The following is a 25,911-nucleotide window of genomic DNA, read 5'->3' as shown; positions in this document are numbered from 1 at the left end:
TCTCTCTCAAAAATAAATAAAATCTTAAAAAAAAAAAAAAAAAAAGAACATTGATGGTTTCATATGAACTATCTAGATTTTAAAACTCCTTTCTCTTTTACTGTACCCAAGTATGTTCATAAGATTATATTGTAGGAATTGAGACATCTAGCCCATAGTTTAATTATCATCACTTAGAACTACATCAGTCACCATAATGACTCTATTATTTGTCTCAGGAAATTCTTGCCCACAGGTAGGCTGTCAGTTAGTACATAACTTGTTAGCTTTATATTTTCCTGAAAATCCATTTATTTGAACAATAGGTTGTTCATCTGGATAAAAAGTTTCTCTCTAAGGTACTGAGAAGTTGAACTGATGACTCAACTGGTAAATCTCCTTCCTTACCAAAAAAAGAAGCTAATCTGTTCTCAAGTCCTTCATTTTGCTCAGTCCACCAGTCCTTAACTATTATACCATGCACTGTGTCCATTCCCAGTGAGGTACCCACAAAGGAATTGAGAAGGCCACCTTAAACTACCTTAATCTAAACTCCAAAACCCTATAAAAAAAACACCCTTGACCATCTCTCTGAGAAACTAATAAGGGCACCTGGGTGGCTCAGTGGGTTAAGCCTCTGCCTTCAGATCAGGTCATGATCTAAGAGTCCGGGGATCAAGTCCCCCTTCAGGATCTCTGCTCAGCGGGGAGCCTGCTTCCCCCCTCTCTCTGCCTGCCTCTCTGCCTACTTGTGATCTGTCTCTGACAGAGAGATCAGACAGAGACAGATCACAAGTAGGCACAGAGGCAGGCAGGGAGAGAAGGGGATGCAGGCTCCCCGCTGAACAGAGAGTCCAATGCGGGGCTCCATTCCAGGACCCTGGGATCACAACCTGAGCGGAAGGCAGAGGTTTAACCCACTCAGCCACCCAGGAGACCCTCAAATAAATAAAATCTTAAAAAAAAAAAAAAGAAAAAGAAAAAGAAAAGAAACTAAGAAGATTTTTGTCAAAATAGTATTCTCTCTTAATGCAGTAAGTGAGAAATTTGGTTTTATTCCAGCAGGTTATTTTGGCGGTCTTTTTATGAGGAGTTAGCCATAGACAATCACAGTGAAGAGACTTCAGAATGGACAAAGTTTGGGAAATGTATGACCTCAAGCAAATCTGGAGTACTTATAAGTCTCCACTTTATTGTCTTGACAGAAACTCACTGGCGCCATCAATAGATGAAATTAGGAATATAGGAAGCCAGGGAATTAAAAAAAAAAAATACCTAAAGGAGGAAATCGTAACAAAATGATGATGAAGTCTTCATGCAGACAACCAATAAGAATCCTTGAATGAATCAATATATTTAATTATTTAATTGGTATGTCATGTTATAATTTATATTCCTTCGTCTGGACTGATTCTGAGATTGTGCCCTCCTATTTTGCATTTTCACTTTTAGGACAAAGTTCTCAGCCTATATACAAAACAAAGTTCCCTGTGGGCCTAGCTCTCACCTAACTACACACCTCCGCTTTAAACTGCACTCTTTTAAACCATTAAATATTTAATATTTAAACTATTTGAACCATTACATATTTAAACTGGTAGTTCCTCTGCATCCAGTTTCCTAACTTTGAAATCTCACTCTTCCTTTGTTCCTCACTGCCCCCCTTAATTCCTGACACTTACAACACAATTTGGAGGCGTTCCCCCAAGCCCTTGGGGTAGGATTTGCCAGCACCCTGTGTGTATCCCTATTACAGCACTCAGGAGCTGTATTGTATTTATCCGTTTACCGGGCTAGTAAACGGAGTTTTTTGAGGACAGATTCAGTAACTTACACGTATTTGGATCTCCCGTAGTTCTGCAGTACCGGCCAAAACTGTGGGGCTCCATAAATGTGCTGGAATACACGGAAAGGTGAGGTGGGAGGACTGACGGATGGGTCAGAAAACGAAATTTCAAAGCATTAAACTTCGTAAATTGTGGGGACCATCCGCGCTTAACTGAGTTGCAGCTGCTTAGAAACGCCACAGAGGTGAGTCATGGGATGGCAGTGAGGTCATAGAACTGCGAGGCCAAGCTCAACAGTCACACCTGCTCTGCCAAAACTGAGGCACAGGGCAAGGAGTAGCAGGACTCCAGGGTCTCCAGGACCTGGAATTTGGTCCAGGCCCCACTTTTCAAGCATCGGCCCATAGGAACAAGAGGCTGCAGAAGGCACCAGGAACCGTTAGAAATCAACCCATAGGAACAAGAGGTGCAGAAGGGGCCAGGAACCGTTCGGGAGGTAGGGAAGATCCTTCAGAAGAGTAGTGCTTAGTAGCTCCGACCCCAAAGCCCACAGTCACCCACTGAGGACACAAGGCAGATCACGAGGCAAGAGCCTGCCTTCTGACACAGTCAACGGCCTCTACACTTCCTCTTCCAGTACATTTTACTTTCGAGGGTTCTTTTTCACAGCTTCCAGAGTCCAGCAGCCGAAGGGACGAGCGCTGCGGGCCCTGTCGCCAGGGAGCTGCAGCCAGCGCCCAAGCTTTGCTTTCACAGGATTTGGCTAGGCGGGCTGCCCGACAGACCCATTTCTCTGGAAACATGTGACGTGGGGAGGTGACCTGCATTTCTTCTGATAGGAGACTACAGATTATGAGTTCGAAAACAGGGGCGATATCAGTCGAACCAACGACCCAGCTTCAGGACCTCGCGGTCCCCGAAAAACCGTCCCTTGGGAAGGGATCCACACCGTCGCCCGAAGTTAGGCGCAACCGGAAGGGGCGGGGCTCCCCCGGACGCGGAGCTTCTGCCAGCATGGTTTCTCGAGGGGTCATTGGGGTTTTCCTCCTCTCTGCTCTCCCCCTCTTGTGTCTGGAGCTCCGGCGTGGGATCCCCGATCTAGGTAAGTGTTAGCTTTTTCCTTCTGGCGCTCACAACGGCATAACTTTCCCACAAATGTTGCGTCGAATTCCTGTCTCGAGGCCGCCGCCTCTATGGGCGGCGTGGACTACAATTCCCAGGCTGCATCGCGCCCGCCTCTCTCTTCCGGCGCCGAGTTTCCGCGGAGCGAGACTCCCGGGGCATTGGGGGTGGCTGGCGGTTTTGGGGGGAGAAGGTGGCCTTCCAGTTTTGCGTGCAAGGGGAGAGGCTGGCAGAAAGCACAGGAACTTACGTAGACACTACTGGCAGATTGTTTTGAACGCTCACAAGGAAATAGGGTGGTGTGATGTAGGCCTTCAGTGGAATTTAAGGAAATGATACGGAGTCAGAGCCAAAAACATTCTAGACAAAGGAAATTGTGACGTGTCAAAGGAAAGGGTGAACATCACTGTTCATGGATCCAGGAGACTTGGGGGAGAGTGTCTCGAGATAATAACATTCACTGAGCACCTGTTAAAAGCCTAACTCTGTTATCTCATCCAATCTGTATTATAACTATGGAGGTGGTTACTGTTACAATCCTCATTTTACACTTGAGAAAACAGACTTAGCGGAGGTGGAGCGCGTCCCTAAGGCTTTGAGTGAGTCCCTCGAGGAGCGTCCGGCTAGCTCCCGTCAACGGAGCATGCGACTCAGTCTTAGGGTTGTGCGTTCAAGCCCCGCGCTAGGCGTAGGCATAACTGGATAGTCAGTCCCTGGATTCTGTGGAGAATGTTTTGGAAGGAGACTGTAGTGGAAGCAGTGAAGCAAGTGAGGCTCTTGAAGTAGGCAAGTCGTGTAAGATGGGAACAGATGAAATGTGCACAGACTTGGAATATTTACAAAGTGGAATCAACAGGATTTGTGGATGGATTCATGGAAAGGAGGGATTCAAGAATGGCTCCTGCATGTGAAGTTGGACAACCCTTGGTAGTGGATAGTGCCAGTGATAAAGGGAAAACTCAGAGGAAAATGGACTTGAGAATCAGCCCATTTTGGGGTATGTTAGTCATGGGTTTACATGCATGTCTCCCTCCCTGTGTTCAGTTTTTAAGTTAGAGACCATGATAAAACCTAGCTTTGTATATTTCTTCTCCCTCTCCCCAGCCCCAAGAAGTCAGGTACCTAGAAGTGTTGCTGAAAATAAGAACTTAAAATAAAATGCTTTTAAAAAAAAAAAAATCTGCAGAGTCCCTCTAGAAACTTCCTACTCACTCAGGCTGTATTGGAATCTAACAAAAGACCTTTATCCAAATTACATAAGGGAATGTTAAATTCCCACTTACTATTCTTGAATTTACCGGCTCCCTTGCCTTTACAGTATCCACCTCTGTTAATTTAGACTCTCTTCTACTTTGCACTTAATGGTTTTTCTTTTTTAAATTTTATTTATTTATTTGACAGAGAGAGTGAGAGGGAACACAAGCAGGGGCAGAGGGAGAGGGAGAACCACATTTCCCGATGAGGAGGGCGCGGGCATGATCCCAGAATGGTGGGATCATGACCTGAGCCAAAGGCAGATGCTTAACGACTGGGCTACCCAGGTGCCCCATGTACTTAATGTTTGAGTCACTAGTCAATGAGAAGGTGGTTGCAGCAGGAAATCTCCTCACATAATCAGCTCTATCGGGAAAATACAGTTTTTGAGCTTTAACTCCTTTCTGCTAGAAACCTCTGTCATTTGTGAACTGATGGTGGTTTACTTAGGTTTCTTTTTTTTTTTTTTTTAAGATTTTTATTTATTTATTTGATAGACAGAGATCACAAGTAGGCAGAGAGGCAGGCAGAGAGAGAGGGGGAAGCAGGCTCCCCGCCGAGCAGAGAGCCCAACGTGGGGCTCGATCCCAGGACCCCAAGATCATGACCCGAGCCGAAGGCAGAGGCCTAAACCACTGAGCCACCCAGACACCCCTGGGTTTCTTTTAATTTAGGTAATTTCTACACCCAGTGTGCTCAAACAGTCACATGCTCTACTGACTGAGCCAGCCAGGTGCCCCTACTTTATTTTCTTGATACTCATCCTCCAAATATCCAGTAATAGTAGTTAAGTCTATTTTACAAACCATATGTCCCAGTGCAATGGCTGCAGGGGTGGTTACATGTGGAGCAGTACTTACAGACACTAATACTCAGCCGGAGCTGCTAATTGAATTCCTGGCTGGAAAATTAAAAATCCCATACCTGTTCATTCACTTGGGTTGTATTTTTGGACAGACACTGAAAAAATGATTCCTATCTTTTTCTAGTATGTAAAAGCCTTCATTGCCATTTTTACTGGTACTCACAGCTAAATATATTAATGCTGCTTCCTCACATTTATTATTCTTTGAAGTGCCTTGTACGTGGGCTCTTGAGAATAAGTACCAAAAAAATCAATTTAATAATTTTTTTTTTTACTTCAAAGATGTGCGCACATATCTAGTTCTTTTATAGTCCTATATGACATTTGCAAATTGCTTGCTTGTTAGAACAAAAAGCAGCATAATGAAACATAAATCCCATACCTGAGTGGTTTCTCTAAATACCAGTGCTGTAGGTATTAAATTACTTTCATTATACCCTAGGTTTAGTTAGGTGTTGTTTTGAACAACACTTGGGTCAACAGCTAATGCTGGCAAAAGTTAGAGGACTGTGAGGCAAAACAAAACAGTATTTCTTTCTTTTTTAAAAAATATTTCATTTATTTATTTGAGAGAGGGAAAGCAAGCACGAGAGCGTACCAGCAGGTGGAGGGTGGAGAGAGGGAGAAGCAGAATCCCTACTGAGGAGGGAGCCTGATGCAGGACTCAATCCCCAGACCCCAGGACCCTGAGATCATGACCTGAGCCAAACCAACTGAGCTACCCAGGTGTCCCAAAACAAGTATTTCTTTCTTTTCTTTTTTTTTTTTTAAAGATTTTATTTATTTATTTGACAGAGAGAGATCACAAGTAGACAGAGAGGCAGGCAGAGAGAGAGAGGGAAGCAGGCTCCCTGCTGAGCATCCCAGGACCCTGAGATCATGACCTGAGCTGAAGGCAGCGGCTTAACCCACTGAGCCACCCAGGCGCCCAACAAGTATTTCTTTAAACAACTTTAAGTTGCTATTTTTTAAAAGGATAATATATGTATCAGTTTTGAGTTAAAAATGAAATATTTATGCACCTGGCCTATTCAGTCTGAAGAATGTGTGGCTCTCCATCTCCAGGTTGTGAGTTTGAGCCCCACATTGAGTACAGATATTACTTAAACAAAAATTTTTTAAAAATTAATTAAATTAAATGAAATATTTATTATAAGTATGGTCAACTAACTATATTTCAAGAAAGAAAGAAATATTTAAGTATGTATATGTATATATAATTCCTTCTTTAATCTTTAATTGGACTGATTACCTGCCCTGATTATGCCTGGTAACTTTTGAGAACTACCAAACTAAAAACTCTTGGAGTTAAGAAAGCATTTTTTCTTTTTAAAGATTTTATTTATTTGACAGAGATCACAAGTAGGCAGAGAGGCAGGCAGAGAGGGGGGGAGAAGCATAGAAAGCATTTTTAACCCAACTTTGTATTTGTTCTCTCACTATTAGCAAATAATGTTACACAAAATATAGGTATTTGTTACATTTTTGCTCATCTAATTTTCATCTTTATTCTTAAAATAAGACGAAATACTGAATTTTTACTTATTTCTAGGTGAACATGTATGTATATAGTAATTTTATTTGCAAATGATGGAATAAATATTCAGAAATAGAGAAGTATACAGTTGTATAATTTATGAGAAATATGAATTTCATGTTTCAGAATGACTGTTTTTAAATAGAATGAGAATTTGACAAGATGATACTGTCACAATTTAATTCCTGTTGGGATAATTTCCTTTCCTTCTCTGGATAGAGGGAAACCAGAATTTATTCATTATTGATAGTCATACTGTTTATGATGTAGCCAGTCACTTGAATTATACATATATTCCTGAGACAAAAGCTATTCTAAAATTGTTTTCTGTAAACTCGTTCTGGCAATGACAACCATGATGATTTTAGGTCACAAAGGAGACTGTATGAAAAAAAATCGTAAGACAGTTGCATAAATTAACTTTTACTATACCACTCTAAATTTTTTTAATGCCTTGCTATTTATTATTAGTTTCAAGAAAAGTGTTTTGAATTTTAATTGTACTTTTTTTTTTTAACCTTTATAAGGCGTTAAAGATCTAATTTTGCTGTGTGGTCGGATTTTCTTACTGCTTGCTCTTCTTACCTTAATTATTTCTGTGACTACCTCATGGCTTAATTCATTTAAATCGCCCCAAGTGTATCTGAAAGGTAAGTTTATTATTTATGCTACCCTTTTATAATTTTCTACTCAAGTTTCTTTATTGATTCTAGAACTTTGCATAGTAAGAACTATTTACTGTTAATTGGTGATGTGCAATTTCAAGGTAGAGTCATCATTACAACTTTTGTCTTGATTTTTAATGGACTATAAATCCCCATTTTTTAAAAAAGATTTCTTTATATATTTTTAGCAAGGGGGAGAGAGAAAGACAGACGGAGAGACCACTCGTGCCTGTACATAAGTGGGGGAGGGGCAGAGGGAGGGAGAATCTCAAGCAGACTCCTCCCTGAGCATGGAGCTCTACACAGGGCTGGATCCCATGACCCGAGATCACTACCTGAACTGAAACCAAGAGTCTGACATTCCACCAAATACACCCACCCAGGCACCCCCATATCCAACATTTTATTTGAAATTGTACATTGTCCTTATACATGCATTTGAAATGATACCATTTCTATGTTGATACATTGCAAATTCTCTAATTTAAAATTGTGCAGTTTTTTTTGTTTTTTTTTTTAAGATTTTATATATGTATTTGAGAGAGAGAGCATGAGTCAGCGGGCAGCGGCTGAAGGAGAGAGGGATACTTGGACTCAAGGCTCAAATCTAGGACCCTGGCTGCAGTCATGACCTGAGCCAGAAGGCAGAGTTTTAACCAACTGAGCCAGCCGGGCACCCCAAATCATGCAGTTTAATTGTTCTTTGGTGCTTTCAGTTTATAAACTATTAAACAAATAGTAATTGTATCTACCATTACTTCATAAAGGCTTTTCAACCTAATTTATCTTTCATTGCACTTTGTCAGTTTTCCTTTCCATACTGCTTACTCTTAACTTTAGGAAACCGGGCTTCTTCTTATTTTTGAGAAGTAAGAAGTTTTACTTTTAACTGTTAAAAGCTCTTAACAATGTCAAAAGTGGCTTATTTGGTTAAGCGTCTGTCTTCGGCTCAGTTCATGATCCTGGGGTCCTGAGATCGAGCCCCACGTCAGCCTCCCTGCTCCGTGAGGACTCTGCTTCTCTTTCTCCCTGTCCCCCGCTTGTTCTCTCTCTCTCTTGCTATCTCTGTCTCTCTCAAATAAATAATTTTTTTAAAAAAGAAGTAATTAAGACTGTATAAAGTGCTAGGACACCTGGGTGGCTCAGTGGGTTAAAGCCTCTGTTTTCGACTTGGGTCATGATCTTGGGGTCCTGGGATTGAGCCCCACATCGGGCTCTCTGTTGGCGGGGGGCCTGCTTCCCCCTCTCTCTGCCTGCCTCTCTGCCTGCTTGTGACCTCTGTCAAATAAATAAATAAAATCTTTAAAAAAAAAAAAAACCGTATAAAGTGCTTAATTGTCAGACTTTCTTCAAATGAGTAAAAAATAAGCTTGTCTATATACTTTGTCTTCCCCAAATTTTAATCCTCCGTATTTTGTAAATATTTGTATGATGAAATGTATCAAAAGCTCAGTGACTTTAAGGATTACAGCCCCTTGAGACTCCTGGTTGGCTCAGTCAGTAGAGCATGTGACTCTTGATCTTAGGGTCGTGAGTTCAAGCCCCACATTGTGCATGGAGCCTACTTAAAAAAAAAAAAAAAAATTAGGGACGCCTGGGTGGCTCAGTGGGTTAAAGCCTCTGCCTTCGGCTCAGGTCATGATCCCAGGGTCCTGGGATCGAGTCCCGCATCGGGCTCTCTGCTCAGCGGGGAGCCTGCTTCCTCCTCTCTCTCTGCCTGCCTCTCTGCCTCCTTGTGATTTCTGTCAAATAAATAAATTAATTTAAAAAAAATTCAAGCTCCTTAATCACCTGTTATTGATTTATTTAGAAGCTATACTCTGTTTCAGAGTCAGGAGGGAGTCTTAAGATCACTAAGTCTGATTCATCACATAGCAAGTTAGTGGCCAGACTGGGTCTTCTGATTTCCTGTGTGCTTTGCTGCTACCCTAATATTTCCTTCATAAATCTGAGGAAACAGTTAATGCCAGGAGATAAAGTAGTTGACAGAAAGGAGTGTTCCTATTTAAAGAGCCAGGCAGGTTAATGGATATATTTTCCTAAAAGATGGATAATTCCTCAAGGGAATACAGTTAAATTAATTTAAATAAAACTTGGTACAGGCGCCTGGGTCAGTCAGTCGGTTAAGCTACCATTCTTGATATCAGCTTAGGTCTTGATCTCAGCCTTGTGAAGTCAAGCCCATGTTGGGCTCCACTTAAAATAACTAATTTAGTATACCCAGAATGAAAAAGGTCATACAACAGCAAAAATCCTTTCTCTTGCTGTTCAGTGGCTAATAACCTAATATTGGTTCAATCATCCGAATTGCCAAACACACCCCAGCTTCGGGGTCTAGGCATGTTGCATTTATTTTTTTCTTAATATTTTATTTATTTATTTGACAGAGAGATCACAAGTAGGCAGACAGGCAGGCAGGCAGAGAGAGGAGGAAGCAGACTCCCCACTGAGCAGAGAGCCAATGCGGGGCTCGATCCCATAACCCTGAGATCATGACCCAAGCCTAAGGCAGAGGCTTTAACCCACTGAGCCACCCAGGTGCCCCTGCATTTATTTTTTTTAATAATTTTATGATTTTATGTTTTTATTTTTAAGCAATCTCTACATCCAACATGGGGCTCGAACTCAAAACTCTGAAATCTGAGACAGCCAGGCATCCTGGCATTTTGCTTTTACGGTCATGTCCAAGGGTGACCAAATGGTACTCAAGTCTGCAGTGCAGCATTCCATGCTCAGGTTCAGTAATGAGCTCCTGTGCCATGTCTTGGAGCTGCTGAAGCCCTATCAAGGGCCTACACTTAAAATCCAACTCACATGCTTAACCAACTGAGCCACCCAGGCTGTCCCCAGCGTAATCACTCTTTTTTTAGGATTTCATTTATTTATTTATTTATAAAGATTTTATTTATTTATTTGACAGAGATCACAAGTAGGCAGAGACGCAGGCAGAGGGGGGGGGAAGCAGGCTCCCCACCGAGCAGAGAGCCCGATGCGGGGCTCTATCCCAAGACCCTGAGATCATGACCTGAGCTGAAGGCAGAGGTTTTAACCCACTGAGGCACCCAGGCGCCCCTCCCATAATCATTCTTGAAGCCTCCTCACCCAAACTATACATAAAATACCAATACATGTGAAAAAACTTTTGTTTCAGAATAGACCTTTTCTTATAGATTTTACTTGTGGATTTCTTTGTTTGAACTATCTGCATGTATCTCATTTTCATTATTTCAAAAATTACAGTCTGTTTTTTGAAGGGTTGTCTCTCTTGAAATGTTATCTACTGTCTGTCTTCAGAGAAAAGAGCATTCAGTTTATCATATTTGGGAATTAAAAAGCACTTTTATGTTTTGCTGTCTTAGAAGAAGAAGAGAAGAATGAGGAAAAACAAAAACTTGTCAGAAAAAAACAACAAGAGGCGCAGGGTGAAAAGGTAAAGCATAATTTTTAAAGAGTATATATGGAGAGAATACAGAATATCTGGGGCATTTATTTATTTATTTATTTATTTTTAAAGATTTTATTTATTTATTTGACAGACAGAGATCACAAGTAGGCAGAGAGGCAGACAGAGGGAGAGGAAGGAAAGCAGGCTCCCCGCTGAGCAGAGAGCCCGACGCGGGGCTCGGATCCCAGGACCCTGGGATCATGACCTGGGCCGAAGGAAGAGACTTAACCCACTGAGCCACCCAGGCGCCCCTATCTGGGGCATTTAAAATTGGGGTCTATTGCTTTCTATGTTTGTGCTTAGATTTTTTTAATTATTGAGGTCAAATTCACATGACCTAAAATTACCAAATTAAAAAAAAACAATTTAAAATGTACATTTCAGTGGCTTTTAGAACAGTCTCAGTGTTGTGCAGCTGTTACCTCTGCCTAGTTCCAAAACTAGACAGGCAGGCACCTGTGCTTTCTATTTGTATGAATTTATCTATTCTGGACATTTCATATGAATGGAATCCTATAACATATGACCTCTGTGTTTGGCTGCTTTGACTTAGCATAATGTGTTCTGGGGTTCATCCATACACAGGTATCAATACCTCAGTCCTTTTTGTGGATGAATAATATTTCATTATATGGATATATCAAATTTGTTTATCCATTCATTTGCTGATTGACATTTAGGTTTCCACCATTTAGCTATTATGAATAGTGCCACTATGAATATTTGGACACAAGTCTTTGAGTACCTGTTTTCAGTTCTTTTGGGTACATACATAGGAGTGGAATTCCTGGGTTATATGGTAATACTATTTTTAACTTTTTGAGGAACCGCCGAACTATTTTCTTGGGGTAAATAATACTTAGCTAGCATATAACCCGTTTAGTATGCTATTGGATTCAGTTTGCTAGAATTTGTTGCACCTATATTTATAAGAGATATTGGTCTATACTTTTCTTGTATTGTCCTTCCGTGTCTTTGGTGTGAGGAGGATGTTGACCTCATGGAATTAATTAGAAATTGTTCTCACCTCTTTTATTTTTTGGAATATCAATAGAATCAGTGTTAATAACTCTTCTTTAAATGTTTGATAAGGATTCACTTGTGAATCCATCTAGTTCTGCTCTTCTTTTTGGGGAGGTTTTTAATTACTGATTCAATATTGTCTGTTGAGATTTCCTATTTCCTCTTCTTTATTTATTTATTTATTTGACACAGAGAAAGAGAGATCACAAGTAGGCAGAGAGGCAGGCAGAGAGAGAGGTGGGGAAGCAGGCTCCCTGCTGAGCAGAGAGCCTGACATGGGGCTCGATCCCAGGACCCCAGGAATATGACCTGAGTCCAAGGCAGAGGCTTTAACCCACTGAGCCACCCAGGCACCCCTCTTATTTCTTCTTGAATCAGTTTAGGCAATTTGTGTTTCTAAGAATTTGTCTATTTTATTTTGGTTTTCTGATGTGATGGTCTACAATTGTTCTAATACTGTTTTTCTAATCCTTTTTATTTCTGTAAGGCTGGTAGTAATATCCTCACATTTCTGATTTTAATTATTTGTCTTCTCCTTTTCTTCATCAGGTTTGTCAGTTTTGTTGATCTTCTTGAAGAACCAATTTTGGTTCTGGTTGTTTTTCTGTTCTATTCTCTGTTTAGTTTGTTCTTTTTACAGTTTTTTAAGGTATAAAGTTAACTTCTTCATTTAAGATCATTCTTTAATTAGATGTTTACAAGTATAACTTTCCCTCTGAGCACTGCTCAGAGCATTGCTGTAACCTATTCAAGATTGTGTTTGATAGCTAGGAATTCCATTTACTGTGGATGATCATCTAACACTTATTTCTTGACCTTGAACTGTCAGACCGAGGCAGTTGCCAGATTGATCATTAACAAAATCTTTGTGAAAGCAGGGACTCATGTGGACTTTCATCTAAATATTAAAAACATAAACTATTTATTTATTTATTTATTTGTTTGTTTTAACAAACTAGGGCACTAATATTTTGGTACAAAGGCACTAATATTATGAAAGCTACCAACTTGTTTTCAGCTTGTTATCAATATGTTTCAGCTTCTAAACAACTTGTTCTTCTGGTGAACAAATTGCTCCTTTTAAAGTAAACAAGTGAAGGCTGAAAACAAGTCACAAGAGTAAAAGCCTCTGTATTTGTTGGGAGATGGGAGATTACTACATTTGTAACAACCCTAATCTGAATTTAGAACAATGAAAGTGTCCTTGCAAGATCTTTCATAAGAAATTCTCTTGTAAATATTTGACCTGTATCATGTTATTTCCAGTAGAAGTGACTATTAATTATAAAGCCTTGCTTGATAATTAGTAAATTATAGGGACATCTAGATGCCAGCTACCTGTTAACCAGTGTCTGTAATTCCTAAAGGCCTGTAAAGTTAGGATTCTTTTGTTTGGCAGAAGTCTTTAACCCATTGAAGTTCTCTCTTTGGACAAAAGGTAATTAGTGTCTCTGTATAGTCTATGTATGTGGATGTTGAAGGACCGGACTTGTGCAGATATGTACCTGCTGATAAGTAAAATTTTTGAGGCTTGGCATTGTAAAATGGTGATTTTTCTCTTCTGATACTTGATTGATAGTTTGATCTGGCAAAGAACAGATTTAAAATCCCTAGAATTTTGAAATATTGTACCGTTAACCTAAAAATTCCAGTGTGATTTTTGAAATTCCTGTTTCTCTCTCTCTTTTTAGTCTCTGTTTTTCATTTTAAGTCCAAAGATAATGTTCAACTTTACTGTGATTAAGCTATTCAGTGAACGCTCTTCCAAGCAACTTCATGTGTTGGGCATGCTTTCAACAAACGGCTCTGAGTCAAAGCTCCTAGAAGTCAAGGATCCCGTCCTAGGCATCTTTACATCCCTAGCTCCTAGTACATTTTCATCGCACTGAAAACGCAGGACAGGGGCGCCTGGCAGGCTCAGTCGGTGGAGCGCGCAGCTCTTGATCTCAGGGTCATGAGTTTGAGCCCCATGTTGGGTGTAGAGATTACTTAAAAAATAAAACTTTACTGGAAAAAAAAAAGAAAAAGAAATGAAAACACACTAAAGGGGTAGAGGCAGACTCCCAAATAAGCATAAATATAGAACATTTGTTTTTTATCAGCATTACGTACAAATGCAGATTTGTAGAGAGTGTTGTTGAAGTGGAGGCTGCTGCTTTTTGGGCAAAATTGAGTTAGTATGAGAATACAATTTCTTCTCCTGGTTTCTATTTATTACTTTATAGACAACATAAAATCTTAGGAATGGCATAATAACAATGCCTCTTTTATTTTTTTGAACAGGCCAGCAGATACATAGAGAATGTTCTAAAACCTCACCAGGAAATGAAGCTGAAAAAACTGGAAGAACGCTTTTATCAGATGACGGGTGAAACCTGGAAGTTGAGCAATGGCCATAAGCTTGGGGTTAGAAAATATCCTCCCTCCATATTTTGAATTCGGCTATTATGTATATGCAGTTGATGTATATTGTGTGCAATGGATAAGTACATACAATGTATATCACAGATATTTAATTTTTTATTTTCAAATGAGGTTGAATTAGTAATATGGTCTGTTTTTGGGGAGTCTTTACTGATCGTGATTATACATAGAGCATATCTGTGTGTCGAAGGGCTAAATGCTTTTGGTGCCGAAAGAGTGTATAACTTAGGTGCTTGATAAGCTTTAACATAAGGTAGTCATTGAGAGAACTGTTGACTAATCACCATATTTTATAGGAGGAAATTCAGATCTTTCCTTAACTAAGATCTCCCTGGTACCATAAGCTCACATTTTGCTCATTATGTTTGACTCTGTTTCCCTAAAGCCGAATTAACCTTTGGGTCTTTTTTTCCCTTGCCATTGAGTCTGAATTTCATCATTTGCTACTGGAAGTTCAGAGGAATTTGTTACAGATAAGCATGTGTCTGAGAATCTGGCAATTATTTTGCACAGAAGAAAGTTTTAATGGATAATATTAACAAAAAGTAATCTTTATGGTTTCTGGAATAAAAAATCCTTTGCCTTCTAAAGTGATTAATTCAAAAGAAAGATGAGAGTTTGAATTTGAGAACTTAAGCATGTTTATATATAACAGGATACTAGGACCATGTTCAGCTGTGAAAGTATTTCACGGTCATATACGCAGACCTGTTTTTACATACATGCTCTATTTCCACAACCTTTTGAGGCATAATCCCTTGCACTGTCTTGCTTTCTTTAATGAAAGGAGAAAAGGTTATCATCCGGGTTTTCTTCTTCTTCCATCCTACTGAGAAACTTGGGGATCAGTTAAAATGGAAAGATCCCTCCAGCCTTATATCTATCAGAGGGAGCCCCAGAACTGGATAAGGGTAGTTTCTTTTTTTTTTTTTTTTAAGATTTTATTTGACCTAGGGAGAGAGTGCACAAGCCGGGGCAGAGGCAGGCAGAGGGAGGGAGAAACAGGCTTCCTGCTGAGTGGGGAGCCTGTCACAGGGCTCAATTTCAGGACCTTGGGATCATGACTCCTTCCGAAGACAGATGCCTAGCCCACTGAGCCACCCAGGCGCACCAGCTTCTAGAAGATGTTAAGCTCCATGTTTTCTTGTCTAAGGAGATAATACTTTAAGTTTCTGGGCCACATAATAACTAAATCCCCCCCCCTTTTTTTAAGTGGGCTCCCTGCCCCATGTGAGGCTTGAACTCATGATGGAGTTGCTTGTTCTACTGACTGAGCCAGCCAGGCACCCGAACTAAATTATATTTTTACTGAAATGCCACTGGGGTAAAAGAAATAACCACTGTGAACAGAATAAAGTTGGTAATAGAGAGCATTTAGAAATAGTCTGTTTTTTTTTTTTTTTGACTAGGGTGACAAAGATTTGGTGCTGGAAAATGAGAGCCAGACGGCTTTTAAAACATCAAACAGAGAAGCAGCAAAGAGACGAAACTTGCCTAAGCTGTTAACCAAAGTCTCGCCATCTGCTGAGCAGCCCACGCGGAAGGAGGTTCATTCCTAAATGCCTACTCATGTAATCGTATCCCTGTGCGATAGGCATACTGCTGTCTGGGCCAGGTGGCACAGTGAGTGAAGATTAGGACTGGCTTTGGATCCAGATGGTGTCTTCCCACTACCCTGCAAAGGGATCAGCTTCATTGAGAATCACTCTTCCTGTTGGGTATGAATGTTCTGAACGCCACGCAGAAAGAAGATGTAAAAAAGATGCTAATAGGTTTTGAAAATACTCAGTTATTTCTGACGAGGGAATCCGATTAGGTAGAAATGAAAAATATAATGTTTATTAACCAAAACGTTCCTACAGGTTGCTAAGACACGATTAAGCCATATTTAGCAAGTGTCATTTTTCTCAGTGGTCCTGCTAGGAAAAAGGGGTTAGCAATCATTCACTTTGGAACAGTGCTCAGATTTATTTTTTTATTTTTTATTTTTTATTTTTTTAAAAGATTTTATTTATTTATTTGACAGACAGAGATTACAAGTAGGCAGAGAGGCAGGCAGAGAGAGAGGAGGAAGCAGGCTCCCTGCTGAGCAGAGAGCCCGATGTGGGGCTCGATCCCAGGACCCTGGGATCATGGCCTGAGCCGAAGGCAGAGGCTTTAACCCACTGAGCCACCCAGGCGCCCCTATTTTTTTATTTTTTTAAAATATTTTATTTATTTATTTGACAGAGAGAGATCACAAGTAGGCAGAGAGGCAGGCAGAGAGAGAGAGAGGAGGAAGCAGACTCCCTGCTGAGCAGAGAGCCCGATGTGGGGCTCGATCCCAGGACCCTGAGATCATGACCTGAGCCGAAGGCAGCGGCTTAACCCACCGAGCCACCCAGGCGCCCCAGTGCTCAGATTTATTATTCCTTCTGTTCTTTCATATCTTCAGTCCCCAGTTAACTCTTTTGGAGGTGGCAAAGGTTGGAAATAGGTCTTTTTGCACTAACTCTTACGGAAAGCTGGGAGGCCGTATTTTCCCTGAAAATAGTTTCTAATGTGTTGTTTCTCTGTCTGAGGTTTCTTGGTCCTTTAATGGGGCTTGAAGATGGCAATCAGGTCACTGAACTGTTTCTAGCATTTCAAAAAGCTCTAATGAACTGTATGAACTAATTTAAAATCCAGGATTCTTTGCTTTTTGTCCATAACGTGAGTTGTCTCAAGTTGATGGTAAATTTTGGTTGACTATCACTTGTGCTTTTGATATCAGAGAAACACAAATGGTTTATTTGATAAAATGCAATTCATGCTGGTTAGATAAAATGCTATAACACATGAGTCTGTGGTATTAAAAAACAAAAAGTATACCTAAGGGGAAATTGTTGGCAACTGTTTAATGAGAGAAAATGGTCTGAACACCTGGTTTTGTAATGGCTAAATAGAAATAGGAAAGCAGAGTAAATCATGAAGACAACCAAAGTGAATGGTGGTTATCCAGTCCCTTAGAAGTGCCAGTCAAGAAAAATATGGGCTTAAGATGAGATATATAAGCACATGTGCACATAAATAATTTGGGGGTGTCTATTGAAGTTAATATTTATCCTCTGTTTCCTTAAATAATATATTTTATACAGTATCTTGGAATATCATAAAAATAAGATTCTTACATGTGCATGGATGGGTAGCTGTCAGCTCACCTCCTGTTACTATCATCTGTTCAGCACAGAGTTGCTTCCCCAAAAATGTTTATTAATTGAGCTCTTTCGTATTACATATTTTTTATAAATATCTATTAAAAGATTTTATTAATCTTAGATATGCCTGAACTCTGTATTAAAAGGAACTCTTCTTGCTGGCATTGTTTTTTGGTTTTTGTTTTTTTTCCCTTCAAAATGTTTACATTCCTCTTACAAATCCCAATTTATCTTTAGGTTCTTGATCTACCTGAAGAACCTCCTGAAACAGCTGAAGAAGTAAGCTTGTTTTTTTTCCTTTGGAAATTAAATATATTTTCTGTTTTTTTTAACGTCAAGTGAGTACCTCTTATCTCGGTTTGGGTTTAGAAAACGGAGCGGGTACCCGTGTGTAGGGGATTGCATTGTAACTACGTCAGTTTTGAATGTGGTCTCATCTCAAACCCCTCCGCTCCGTCCTGTTTTGGAGCCCACGGTCCGTCCGCTGTCCGCTGATGGTGGGGCATTAAGAGCCCTCCCACTTCATGGGGCAGAGAAAGGATACACGGGCTTTTCTAAACTTGAGCTCAGCAAAGGAGTTATTTATTTATTTATTTATTTACTTATTTATTTATTTTAAGATTTTATTTAGTCATTTGATAGAGAGAGCACAAGCAGGCAGAGCTGCAGGCAGAAGGAGAGGGAGAAGCAGCCTCCCTGCTGAGCTGGGAGCCCATCCTGGGGCTCGATCTCGGAATCCCGAGATCACCACCTGAGGCACCCAGGTGCCCCGGGAGTTACTTATTCAAACAGAATCAGTATAGGCAGATGACTTCAAATTGTAGTTTTCCCCCTAAGACAGAGGAACTGAAGAATGCAGCTACTGTGTAGATGTTTGAGTTGAAGGACGGTTTGCAGTTTTGGGGGGCGGGGTTCGACTGACCCTTTGCTCCGTGTTGGGCTGCTGTTCTCTGCCCAGCTGTCCTGCAGCCATGTCCGCTGCCTTCCTGCGGTCCCCAGGCTGAGGTCCAGAGGGGTCTCTCATGTCCTGGGAGCATGGGTCTTTAAAGCCCCAAAGTCCTTTAAAGCCGCAAAGGAAAGCCCTTATGGTCTTAGGGCTCAGCATTGGTTAGACTCCTTAAAAACTGGTTTTGAGGTGACCTGGGTGGCTTAGAGGGTTAGGCCTCTGCCTTCAGCTCAGGTCATGATCTCAAGGTCCTGGGATCGAGCCCCCTGTTGGGCTCCTTGCTCAGCGGAGAGCCTGCTTCCCCCCTCTCTCTCTGCCTGCCTCTCTCCTTACTTGTGATCTCTCTGTGTCAAATTTAAAAAAAAAAAAAAAAAAAAAGGTTTTGAGTCTACCAGGAAAGCCACCGGGAGGGTCTCATTTTTATCAACACATCACAACATTTCAGTTGAAGATTTCGGATGTCGGAGGAAAATCCAAAAGTCAGAGTAGAGACAATGAAGGGTGCAATCCAGACACCGAACCTCCAGGAGAAACACAAAAAAAGAAAAACAACTTCTAATTCCTTTCTGTTATATCCAACAAATTCACGTCTGCGCCGTGTCTGTCCTGACCTGCGCGCTCTACCTTCTCCCTTCACATCAAGCGCTGGGTTGGTATCCATGACAACCATTCATCAAACAGAAGTAATTAAATATAGCTCAGGTTTAACAGGGAACACCTTTTATGAATTTACTCTGTTTTTAAAACACGTGACATCATTCCTACAGAACAGATTGGTGGGGCTTTCACTATATATATATGTGTATGAGGTAGCTGTGACTCTATGAAAATGGGCCATAAGGAAATTCCTGTTCTGGCCAAAGCTTGCTTGCATTTCAGAATGGACTAATTGAGAGAACTAAAGACTGCATGGGTTTCTGATAGAGAAAGGGATCTGAAACATAATCCAGTTCTTACTTAAGCAGTACATTTTGATTCTTTTAGTGTTATTTATTTAGTATTACAACCATCTATAGTGTTCTTTATTATTTTTTCTTTTTTTTTTTTTTAGAGATTTTATTTATTTGTCAGAGAGAGAGCGAGCACAGGCAGGCAGAGTGGCAGGCAGAGGCAGAGGCAGAAGGAGAAGCAGGCTCCCCACCGAGCAAGGAGCCCTATGTGGGATTCGATTCCAGGACTCTGGGATCATGACCTGAGCCTAAGGCAGCCGCTTAACCAACTGAGCTACCCAGGCGTCCCCATCCATAGAGTTCTAAATAATATGGTAAATATTTAAAAATGAGAGGACCGGCACTTGGGTGCCCTGGGCTCTGATTGTGATCTCAGGGTCCTGGGATCCAGTGCTACGTCAGCTACCTGCTCATCAGGGAGTCTGCTTCTCCCTCTGCCCCTCCCCCAGCTTGTGCTCCTTCTCTCTTGCTCTCTTGCAAAATAAAATCTTTTTAAAAAGGGTTTCCTGGGCACCTGGGTGGCTCAGTGGGTTAAGCCTCTGCTTTCAGCTCAGGTCTTGATCTCAGGATCCTGGGATCAAGCCCCACATCCGCCTCTCTGCTCAGCAGGGAGCCTGCTTTCCCCTTTCTCTCTGCCTGCCTCTCTCTGCCTACTTTTGATTTCTGTCAAATAAATCAACAAAATCTTTAAAAAATAAAAAAGGGCTTCCTGACAGTTACCATTTAATAAACATGAGAAAAAATGACTTCCTCATCTGTTTTTTAAATGACTTTTAATATATTTTTTTAAAGATTTATTTATTTATTTGACAGGCAGAGAGACAGACAGAGAGAGAGGAGGAAGCAGGCTCCCTGCTGAGCAGAGAGCCCGATGTGGGGCTCGATCCCAGGACCCTGGGATCATGACCTGAGCCGAAGGCAGAGGCTTTAACCCACTGAGCCACCCAGGCGCCCCTAAATGACTTTTAATATTAACTAACAGTTTCCAGGCTCTTTTTAGCTATTTAACTGTTTAATCAGGAAGAAATGATGTGGAAACCCAATCCGTAAAACAGATGGAGCAGAAGCTCTATCCCTGCAACTAGGACCTACTCCTCTGGGCACAGCCTACGATGATAGAGTCACTTGGGAACTTTTGTTTCCTTCCAGTCCGGTGTTTTTCTCCTCTAGATTCTGAGGTGCCACTGGACCTTCTTGGTTTGGTAGATGAATTTTGAAGCCCTTGTGCAACCTTGATATTATCTAGACAGAAGCATCTAGTTTCTGGTGTCCTCTCTGGAAGGTGCCATCATTGATGTCAGTCAATAGGAAGATGTTCTTCCATTTCAGGAGGCATTTTTATATTTAGAGTGATTTTTATCTGGACCTTTTTTTTTTTTTTTTAAGATTTTATTTATTTATTTGACAGAGAGAGATCACAATTAGGCAGAGAGGCAGGCAGAGAGAGAGAGGGAAGCAGGCTCCCTGCCGAGCAGAGAGCCCGATGCGGGACTCGATCCCAGGACCCTGAGATCATGACCTGAGCCGAAGGCAGTGGCTTAACCCACTGAGCCACCCAGGCGCCCCTTACCTGGACCTTTTTGTTGGCGTACTACTCTCAGAGCTAAATGCCTACAAAACCCCCCACAAGCTGTTTAGAATTAGGGACGTGTCATAGGAGTAGCCATTTTGGAACCGCGAAGAGCAGCAGATTGGAATTCTTACTTGAACATTTTTATTCCTCAGGTAGTTACTGTTGCCCTCCGATGTCCAAGTGGGAGTGTCCTCAGAAGAAGATTTTTTAAGTCTTGCAGTTCACAGGTGAGGCCATTTGTATTTTGAGAAATATTTTTGTTGAATTTGGTAAGTCTACTCCCGTGCAGTGGGGGAGGCTGTACCACTCTCTTGTCTGGGTTTCCCTTCAGGGATGGTCAAGGGCATTTGTATGTACTCGGTGTTGCAGAAATTTGGATAATTAGGTATTCTGGATTTTTTTTAAATTTATTTATTTTTTATTTATTTTCAGCATAACAGTATTCATTATTTTTTCACCATATTCTGGATCTTTTTGAACTGTGATTTCTGCGTGTTTTTTTTTTCCCCAGTTCTCTCTTTTTTTTTAAAGATCTTATTTATTTATTTGACAGAGAGAGAGTGAGACCACTACCTGGGAGACAGAGACGGAGGGAGGGGAGAAGCGGACTGTCTGCTGAGCAGAGAGCCCGATGCAGGGCTCCATCCCAGCACCCTGGGATCATGACCTGAGCCGAAGGCAGCCACTTAACCAACTGAGCCACTGGGTGCCCCTTTTATCCCGTTCTTTTTTGTTTTGGTTTGGTTTTTTTAAAGATTTTATTTATTTATTTGACAAAGAGAGATCACAAGTAGGCAGAGGCTGGCAGAGAGAGAGAGGAGGAAGCAGGCTCCCCACATAGCAGAGAGACCGACATGGCGCTCCATCCCAGGACTCTGGGATCATGACCTGAGCCGAAGGCAGAGGCTTTAACCCACTGAGGCACCCAGGTGCCCCTAAATGTTTTTTTTGTTTTTTTTTTTTAGTTAATTACATTTTCACAGCTGGGTAGATAACGATGCTCTCAAATCCCTAGCAAGCAGCCAGTCTTAGCTTTGTTCCCATTATACTTGATGGGTTATTAACTTACGCCCTATTGCTTATATGTAATTTTCGGATCATTCTTTAGGGGTCATTTCCTTTTGTTCTAATAGAGTATTTTTTCTCATAAACAGTGCTGTGTTCATTAGCAATAATTTGGACAACAGAAAAGTAGAGAGAAAAAAGACTTGATCTGCAGTCTGATGCCAAGGCCAATTGCTAATATTTTGGTGTATTTCTATTTTTAAGTGTGCTTAACTATGCATTGTATTAGAAATATATCTAAATGGTTTTCTGTCATGATTGTTGCATTTAGCCTTCTATGACGAACATGCTGTGAACTATAATGGAAAATGCTGATGGATTTGATTACATAGAAATGCAAAATTCTATAAAGAAGAAGTTCAGGAGTACCTGGGTGGCTCAGTCAGTTAAGCGTCTGCCTTTGGCTCAGGTCATGATCTCAGGGTCCTGGGATTGAGCCCCACATGGGGCTACCTGCTCAGTGGGGATTCTGCTTCTTCCTTTCTCTCTGCCCTTCCCCACAGCTTGTGATCTTTCTCTCTCTCAAGGAAATAAATAAAATCTTACTACCAAAAGAAAAAGAACAAATTCAGAAAGTTAAAACTTTGGAAAAAATATTTTATATCTACATATGATAGTCATTTCTTTATAGGAGTATACTAATCAAGGAAGAGGTAAACTCAGTAGAATGACAGTTTAAAAAAAAAAACAAAACCAAAAAAACACGTAGGAGGGCGCCTGGGTGGCTCAGTAGGTTAAGCCTCTGTCTTCAGCCCAGGTCATGATCCCAAGGTCTTGGGATGAGCCCCGAATCAGTCTCTCTGCTCAGCAGGGAGCCTGCTTCCCCCCTCTCTCTGCCTGTCTCTCAGCCTACTTGTGATCTCTCTCATTCTGTCTGTCAAATAAATAAAATCTTAAAAAAAAAAAATGAAGGATTTCCTAAAGAAAAAAAACGTGACATAAAAATGTTAGGCCTCACTTAGAATCAAAGAAGTGCAAAATAAATTGGGACAGAATTTTGTACCTATCAGATTGTCAAAAATAAAAAGAAGAGTACTGAGACGCCTGTGTGGCTCAGTCCATTAAGCGTCTGCCTTGGGCTCAGGTCATGATCCCAGGGTCCTGGGATCAAGTCCCGCATCTGGCTATTTGCTCAGCAGGGAAACTGCTTCTCCCTCTGCCTCTGCCTGTTCTGCCTCCAGCTGTCTGTGCTTTTGCTCTTTCTCTGACAAATAAATAATAAAATCTTAAAAAAGGAAAAAAAGAGTACAAAATTTTGGGCAGTGTGTGGAAAAAACAGTGAATCTCATTAGTTTTTCTTATGAATACAAATTGGGCCACTGTTCCTATGGGATAATTTACTCATATTATCTTTTTTTTCTTTTTTAAAAGATTTTATTCACTTATTTGACTCAGAGAGAGATTAGTGAGAGAGTACAAGCATGGGGAGCAGCAGAAGGAGAAGGAGAAGCAGGCTCCCCGCTGAGCAAGGAGCCCGATGAGGGGCTCGGATCCCAGGACCCCGGCATCATGGCCTGAGCCGAAGGCAGACACTTAACTGACTGAACCCACCTAGGCACCCCTCATAATCTTTAAAATATATCTTTTGGTTAATTGCTTTTCCTGTTCATGCTCTCTCTCTGACAAATAAATAAATAAACATCTTTAAAAAAAAATAAGACAAATGATCAAAGATATAGGTGTTTATATGGGGATTGGTTGAATGAAAGTGTATCCAAATACTGGAAGATTATGAAGCTTTATAACCTAGAAGAATGAACTATCAGTAGGTTCTTGGATGGTAGTTAGCAGGAAAAGTCAGAGATTATCTGTAACTGATACTCCAGTTTACCCCAAGAACATTCTAGTATCCAGCTTTCTTCCTAAGAAGAAAGCAAACAGTTCTTTGGCAGGCATTTTTAGGCAATAGGAAATGGAAGTTACTATGGAAATCTTCATAACAGTTACTATGGAAATCTTCATAACAAGAAATGTTCTCAATTAATAGGAATAGCCCATTGGAAATTGAGCTATCATAAGGTAGTCACTGGGGCCTGGACATGTCTCTGGTGACAAAGTTCCTGAATGATTTTTGACTAGTGGCTTTGATTTTGATTGAAATAATATATATATATATATATTTTTTTTGCAGGTGCTAACCTTTATTCATAATTTTTAATTGAATAGCCTTTCCATTTCCTAGGGTTGGGGCTTTGCTAATTGTTAAATGCCCCTGCTATCTGTAGGTGCTTTTAGTCCCTAGGTCTTCTCTGAAACTTCGGAAAGGTATTAAAGGTAATTTGCATCTCTCAGTTCTAGGCGTATTATTTTCCTTTAAACTGTAGATGGTTCTGTTTCTTTACTCCGAGGGGCATGATTTCACAGTGGAAGAATTATAAAATATCATGATGTTCTAGAGGGACACAACTGTGCACAGTATTTGATAGCTAAACTTTTTATCCTTTAGGTCTTATTTGACTGGATGATGAAAATTGGGTACCACACATCCCAATACAGCCTGTCTACTTCCTTTCCCAGACGCCCTCTGGAAGTGGGGGGAGGCTGGTCCCTGCAGGACATAGGAATAACTGTGGATACTGTACTCAATGTGGAAGAGAACGAGCAGACAAGTAATGAAGAAAGGAGAACTGCCTGTTCCCCATAAAATCAGCGATGCCATGGCCTTGCAGGACAATAAAGGATTCACATTCAAATTATGCCATCCTTTGATTGACCTCAAGAAGGGAAACACTTTAATGTTGATGTCCTTGGGAACATGTGGACATAAAGGATTAGAAAAGGATTACTCTCTGCATATAATAGTTTTTAGAATGTGCCATCTTACCATGTACCAAATGAAGACTAGATAAAAATGTCTACAGTAAGATACTCAATGATCTGTATTTTTCCTAGCTGACATCATTTATCATTATGTTGAAAAACAAAGTCATACGAGTCTGTTTTCTGCCTCTACAGTCCATCTTGCCACTCTGACCGTCTCACAATTCAGACTCTCTAAAGTCTATTAAGTAGGAATGTGTGTGTGTGTATGTATATATATGACCTATGGTATATATATATACACTGCAGGAAGATGAAATAAACTATATATATATAGTTTATATATACTATATAACCTATAAGTTATATATATATACTATAACTAAATATACTAACTATAACTATATATACTATATACACTGCAGGAAGATGAAATAAACTATATATATATAGTTTATATATACTATATAACCTATAAGTTATATACTATATAAACTATATATATATAGTTTATTTGAATATATAAACTATATATATATAGTTTATTTCATCTTCCTGATAGTTTATTTCATCTTCCTGCAGTGTTATATTCATGAACTTGAGTAATACCAAGTTCAACTCACAAGTGTGGTATAAAAAGATCTTTGTTATGGTCTCTCACTTTTTCTTTTCCTATGTGTGTTGAGTCAATTAAGTTGACTCCTGTGTGTATTGGCCTCTCTTTAATGCTCCTTTTACTTCTTGTGTAGAATTTATTACACTGTATTATTGCTGTATTTTTGTTTCCCCAAATACATAATTCCTTAAAAGCAAGAATTGTGGGCGCCTGGGTGGCTCAGTGGGTTAAGCCTCTGCCTTCGGCTCAGGTCGTGATCTCGGGGTCCTGGGATCGAGTCCCGCGTTGGGCTCTCTGCTCAGCAGGGGCCTGCTTCCCTTCCCCTCTCTCTGCCTCCCTCTCTGCCTACTTGTAATCTCTCTCTGTCAAATAAATAAATAAAATCTTTAAAAAAAAGGCAAGAATTATATCTTTCTTTTCCTCCAGAAGTACCTAGTATATAGTAGATGCTTAATACATGTTTGAAAATAATAAGCTGTCTCAACCTCTTTTTTTTTTTTTTTGTCTCTGGAATATCCCACATTGAAAAAAATGAAAAAGTTTCATATTTTAAATTAATCATAAAAGGAATTCAAAACTTCACAAAGTTATAAAAACAAAATTAAAATCACCCATAATCTCAACATCCAGAAGTAAATGTGACTAAAATTAGTTTTCTGTGTGTCCTGCTGTACTTTATACTTATGTACAATTGATTAAAAAAGCAAAAAAAAAAAAAAAAAAA

General features: G+C 40.4%; 1 protein-coding gene across 5 annotated transcripts; it reads left to right on the top strand.

Annotated features, from left to right (window-relative positions):
- The first annotated feature begins 1,605 nt into the window (after positions 1 to 1,605).
- UBXN8 (UBX domain protein 8) lies at positions 1,606 to 24,504 on the top strand. 5 transcript variants are annotated; one of them, XM_045073786.1, is made up of 9 exons: positions 1,801 to 2,262; positions 2,606 to 2,868; positions 7,072 to 7,194; positions 10,569 to 10,639; positions 13,961 to 14,083; positions 15,511 to 15,648; positions 17,515 to 17,556; positions 20,899 to 20,973; positions 24,258 to 24,504. In XM_045073786.1, exons 2-9 carry the CDS (start codon positions 2,619 to 2,621, stop codon positions 24,453 to 24,455), a joined length of 1,020 nt encoding a protein of 339 aa, XP_044929721.1. In that variant the 5' UTR covers positions 1,801 to 2,262; positions 2,606 to 2,618; the 3' UTR covers positions 24,456 to 24,504. The 5 variants fall into 5 exon arrangements, with proteins under 5 accessions (XP_044929724.1, XP_044929723.1, XP_044929721.1 ...); XM_045073785.1 differs by having other exon boundaries at positions 1,801 to 2,868; XM_045073787.1 differs by lacking the exons at positions 1,801 to 2,262; positions 2,606 to 2,868 and adding an exon at positions 2,892 to 3,885.
- Positions 24,505 to 25,911: the final 1,407 nt, after the last annotated feature.

Source organism: Mustela putorius, unplaced genomic scaffold (genome assembly GCF_011764305.1).
Source record: "Mustela putorius furo isolate JIRA1106 unplaced genomic scaffold, ASM1176430v1.1 tig00537255_pilon_pilon_pilon, whole genome shotgun sequence".
NCBI classification, from domain to species: Eukaryota; Metazoa; Chordata; class Mammalia; order Carnivora; family Mustelidae; genus Mustela; species Mustela putorius.
This window is presented reverse-complemented; position numbering and strand designations above follow the sequence as displayed.